At 51.0% G+C, this 5315-nt stretch overlaps 1 protein-coding gene across 1 annotated transcript; it reads right to left on the reverse strand.

Moving 5' to 3' along the window:
• Window positions 1-1357: 1357 nt before the first annotated feature.
• Window positions 1358-2455, reverse strand: LOC306815459 (uncharacterized protein; the record flags this gene model as incomplete). Its single annotated transcript, XM_079332016.1, has 3 exons — window positions 2249-2455; window positions 1871-1946; window positions 1358-1716 (listed from the first exon to the last, which is right to left on the reverse strand). The coding sequence occupies exons 2-3, from the start codon at window positions 1905-1907 to the stop codon at window positions 1358-1360; spliced, it is 396 nt and encodes a 131-aa protein (XP_079188142.1). The 5' UTR covers window positions 1908-1946; window positions 2249-2455.
• Between the last annotated feature and the right edge of the window lie 2860 nt (window positions 2456-5315).

Below are 5315 nucleotides of genomic sequence, written 5' to 3' on the forward strand. Positions count from 1 at the left end.
TTTTAACTTCTCAAAATATTTTAAATTTAATTCTTGCATACTGTTCTCTTCGGAGGGAGTCAGAGAGGCTTCTCTGTTCCACTCTCCAACAACCAGAAATGGGGACAGGGACTGAGACTGGAGACTGGGAAAGGGACATTGGAATGCAAATGAAAACAGGATTAGGGAATGGTAACATGGGAACAGAACAGAAAATATGGAAATAAAATTGGAGAGAAAATATGGGATGGGGATTCAGAATATGGGACAGGGAACAGACATGGGATAGGGCAACAGGATTGGGAATGGGAATATGGAAGGGGACTGGAAATATAGAAATGGAAATATGGGAATGGGACTGGGATCAGGAATACTAGAAGGGTAAAAGGACAGGGAATATGGGACTGGGAATATGTGAACGGTAACCAGGCAGAGAATACAGGACAGGGAATGATACCGGGAATGGGATCTGAACTGGGACAGGGGGCAGGAGTGGTGTGAGACAGGAATGGGCTGGGGGCAAGGGCAGTGACAGTGGGGAGAGGAGGATCCTGGACAGGGGACAGCGGGAGCTGGGTCAGGGGGAAACGGGGAGGGTGTCAGGGCAGGGGGTCCTTGATCAGCTGCCCCAGAACCTCCGTCAGCATCTCCCAGTGCAGCCAGAGCCGCTGGGCCTGGGGTGCCCAAAGCCCTGAGCAACCCCAAGGAAACCTGAAGTCCCTGGAACACAGGGTCCCCCACATCCTCTGGAAGATCCCCCTGTGTCTGCAGGCATGTCTTAGTTCAATGTCTTCATTTTTACCCCGGAACTGGGTGTCTGGGAAGGACAAAGAGAAACGCAAAGAAAATCCACACCACAGGGAGCCAGCACGAAGCTTTTCCTGCACTCAGGGCACTCACAGGGCTTCTCTCAGTGGAGACTCCGTTGGTGTTTGGTCAAGGTGGAGCTCTGTGAGAAGCTCTTCCCACACTCGGGACACTCGTAGGGTCTCTCCCCGGTGTGGATGCGCTGGTGGCTGACGAGGTTGGAGTTTCTCTTGAATCCCTTCCCGCAGTCATGTCAGGAGAAGGGCCTCTCATCCCAGTGAGTACGATAGTGCTGCAGAAGGCTGGACCTGCTCTGAAACCTCTTCCTGCATTTATTACACTCGTAGGGTCTGTCCCCTGTGTGGATGAGTCGGTGGGCTACGAGGTTGGAGTTTTGATTGAAGCTTTTTCCACAGTCGGGGCAGCAGAAGGGCCTCTCCCCTGTGTGAATGCGATAGTGCTTGAGGAGACCGGAGCGGGTTTGAAACCTCTTCCTGCATTTATCACACTCATAGCGCCTCTCCCCAGTGTGGATCCTCTTGTGCAGAGTCAGGTCTGAGCTCCATCTGAATCACTTCCCACACTCCCCACACCCGTAGGGCCGTTCCCCAGTGTGGCTTCTCCGGTGTTTGATCACCTCTGATCTCCACCTGAAGCCCTTCCCACATTCCGAGCACTTGTGGGGCTTCTCCCCATGGTGAAGCTGCTCACGCAGCCCCAGCTCCGAGCTCCGGCCGCCTCCCCGGCCCGGGCTGGCTCTTTCCTGCTGGGATCCCCGGGCTGTGCGTTTGCAGCCCCTCCTGCTGCGGGATCTGCGGGGCTTTTCCTCCCCGTTGCATTCCTGCGCCGTGGAGCCGCTGCAAACGGCCTCTTGCCCGAGGCTGTGCCGCGGGGATTTGTCCTCCCTGCTGTCCGTGCTCAGCTCCTTGTCTGGGGGAGGAAGGACAAGGACAGGATGGGATTTGCCTCCGTGCCAGAGGGAAGGGCAAGGAGATCCCCCCAGGGCTGTGCTGCAGCCGGGGCCGTGCTGGGCTGGGAGATGGAGCAGGACACAGGGGGAAAGGGGCACTGACTTCCTCCTCACCTGCCTGCGGCTCCCGGGCCATCGACCTCGTCCTCATGGCCTCCTCCTCCTCAATGCAGCCAAGGTTTGGGAAATCCTGGTTTGTGGAGGAAAACAAGGGCTGAGCGCGTTGGGTTTGATGGTGGCGCTGCCCAAGGGCAGCTGGAGCAGTCAGAGCCCCTTTCAGCCTCGGGGGCCCGGAGCCCGCTCAGCACCAACCTCCCGCACCCCTCCAGGCTGCCGGGGGTCCCCCGGCTCCGGGATCGCCCCTCTGCGCTCTCCCCGCTCCGGGGCTCGGCTTTGGGCTCCTGCAAATCCAAACACCCTCTGAACCGCAAAGTAAAACCCTCCCGGAGCCCCCCATGATGGATTTGGGGCGAGCTCCCCCTCCCCACTCACCTGCGGGTTCTTGGGGGGCGATTCTGCCGCTCCCGGGGGACGCTGCGGTCTGTGCGGGCGTGCGGGAGAAGAGCGTGGTTCCAAAATCGCTCCTCCTCTTCCTGCCGCTCCTCCTGTGTCCCTCCTCTTCCTCCCGCTGCTTCTCTTCCGTCTCTTCCCGCTCCTCCTCTTCCTCCCGCTCCTCCTCCTCTCCCAGCGCAGCCAGAGCCGCTGGAACTGGGGTGCCCAACGCCCTGAGCAACCCCCAGGTCCCTCCCAGGACCCCTCAAATCCCTGGAACCGAGCGTCCCCCGCATCCCCTGGAAGATCCCCCCGTGTCCCCAGCAGGTCGTTATTTAACATCTCTATTTTTACCCTGGTTTTGGGTGTTTGGGAAGGACAAAGAGAAATGCAGAGAAAATCCAGGCCACGGGGAAGGCTGTGCAGCCCCCAGCCAGGTGTCTTCCCAACACGGATCAGCAGCACCAGGGCTCAGGGGGGCTCTGCCCACCGGGGGTCCCTGGGGATCATCCAGCGCGGATCCTGCCATGGGGATGGAGCTGCAGCAGGGCACTGTCTTGGTTTGACAGACAGGTGTCTGCTGAGGAGCTCTGGAGCTTCTGTAAAAAATGGAAAATGTAAACTCCCTCCCTCTAAATTAATATGACTTGGAAATTAAGGAGCTCCCTGGCAAAGATATGGGATTTAGAATAGCAGTTTTTCACTGGGAAAATGAAAATAAAAGTATAGTAATATAAAGACCAAACACTGGCAAGGTCAGAATGCAACCTGTAACCCTGTTGCTCAGGGTGTTGGTTACAGTCTGAATAATGGTACCTGTAGTTTTCTTGGAGTGACAGATGTGGTTTTGTTGAAGCAATGATTTTGGAGAAGGGTGTAGTTACTTTTTTAACATCTAGTGGTGATGAAGATAGGCCTGGTCTTCTTCTGGGAATTTAGTGGGAAAGGTTGCTCTGATGTTTCAAATTTCAGATTTTATTTAGGTAGGAAATACTTGGCTTTTCTCCTTGGGTGGGGCATCTCCCATAAGGTATAACTCCTTGTGGGGAGGAGTTCTGAGGGATGGGTCATGGAAGAGATAAGGAGCCCTGCTCCACCTGGTTTCAGCAGATGCTGATAGAATGTATACTTCTGCTTGCATCTTGCATTGCAACTTAAGACATGATCTACTCCTTATTCTATTACCATCTGCATCCTACCTTAATTAATACCTTCTTTCAACTCTGCTCTATATTTTTATCCACAGTGAAACTTACACACAGTTCTCACTTAAGATTAGGTTTTTCTGTGGTACTCAATGGGTTTCTTTATCTTTCTGCATTACCTACTAAGTGTAACTAGGTTTTTGAGCAAAAACAATTGTACGGATTGGTTTGCCTTTGCTTGAGGTGGGCCTAATCTAAACAGTCTTAAAATACCTTTTATGTGTACTACAGGACTTTATCCCCATCCACTGTGTGCAAGGCTTCAGACTGGGCAGGACTTGCTTGAGTGATGGACTCTCAGGTGTTGACTATTTAGGTGGCTTTTGTTAAGTTCATTTCTCAATTTTTGGATGTTTCCCTGCCAAGTGCCTTTAGGGTAATTTTAAGTAGTCTGTTGTACAGTTCAACTTTCCTGGCAGCTGGTGTGTGATAAGGGATATGATCTATTTATTCAATATCCTGGTTTTTGGCTGAGGTGTTTCTAAGGCTGTTCTTGAAATGGGTCCTGTTGTCTGAGGATTCTCTCAGGGGTGCTGTGTCTTTATAGGACTTGCTTTTTTGGGCTTCAGACGGTGTTTTGAGTAGTAGTGTGAGGTACAGGGTGGGTTTCTAATGATCTAGTGGTGGCTTCTACAATTGTGATCACGTAGCACTTGCCTTGGGGGGTTTGAGGCAGTGTGATGTAGTTCATTTGCTGGGCTTCTTTATACTTATATTTGGAATACTGCCCCCCATATTAGAGAGGCTTTATGTGCTTGGCTTGCTTGATTTTAGCACATGTCTTACAGTTATGGATAACTTGAGAAATGCAATTTATAGTTAAATCTGCTTTTCAGTTTTGTGCCTACTTATAGGTGGCATTTTTGCCTTGATGGCTTGAGGCAGTATGGGCCTATTGAGCTAGGAACAACTCTCCCTTATGTTGCTAATTTAAATTTATTTGTGACATCTCTATTTTTGCAGCTTGATCTACTTGCTCCTTGTTTTAGTGTTCTTTATTAGCCTGACTTTTGGGGACGTGGCCGTCTACATGATGGACTTTACAGAGAGTTTGTCTGAGTGGCAATGTTTTTGCACTCATCAGCAGCCTCAATTGGTTTTCCTTTATGTTGCTAGCTGGCCTTTTTTTACCTTTCTAGCTAACTCCACAGAGCATTGGTTACTATTTATGATTCAGTATAAAGGTAGAGCTTTGGCCAGTTCTCTCTTTCAGCAGTGTCCAGGGCCAGCTGAATGGCTTTGAGTTCAGCAAGTGCACTTGATTCACCTTCTCCTTCAGTAGCTTGTGTGACTCGTCGTGTGGGGCTCCCTGCGGCCACTTTCCACTTCTGGTTCATCTCAACCATGAGACAGAAACTGTCAGTGACAAGAGCACAGCGTGTTTCTTGTGCTGGTAGTTGGTTGTATGGTGGAGCTTTTTAGCCTGGGTTACTTGTTTCTGCTCCTTTTTGTTAGTGAGACTAAAGTTTTTATCTTGTGGCCGGTTTTAACTGTTTTTAAAATTTCAGGGTGATTTGTGTTTCTAATCCGGCCGTGCTGTGTGATGAGAGCAATCCATGGGCTCCATGTGGTGTGGGTGGCGTGGTGGGTAGAGGAGCCTTTTCTTTAAACATCCACCCCAGCACCGGGAGTCAGGGTGCCAGGAGGAGTTGTGCTTTTGTGATAATTTCTTTTGAGGTGGCTTGAACTTTCTTATTATAAGTGGATAAGATTTCGTTGAGTTTTTGTGTTTTTTGGTGAGTGTAGTTTGCTTCAGACTTTCTGTAACTTTGACTCTAGAATTCTAGTGCTCGGCCTCGAGTCTCCCCAGGCACCTTCTGCTAAAGGCTCCAGGACAAGCCATTGTTCTTGGCTGCAGAGTA

The sequence above is a fragment of the Erithacus rubecula genome, assembly GCF_903797595.1.
Source record: "Erithacus rubecula genome assembly, contig: scaffold_135_arrow_ctg1, whole genome shotgun sequence".
In the NCBI taxonomy this organism is placed as follows: Eukaryota; Metazoa; Chordata; class Aves; order Passeriformes; family Muscicapidae; genus Erithacus; species Erithacus rubecula.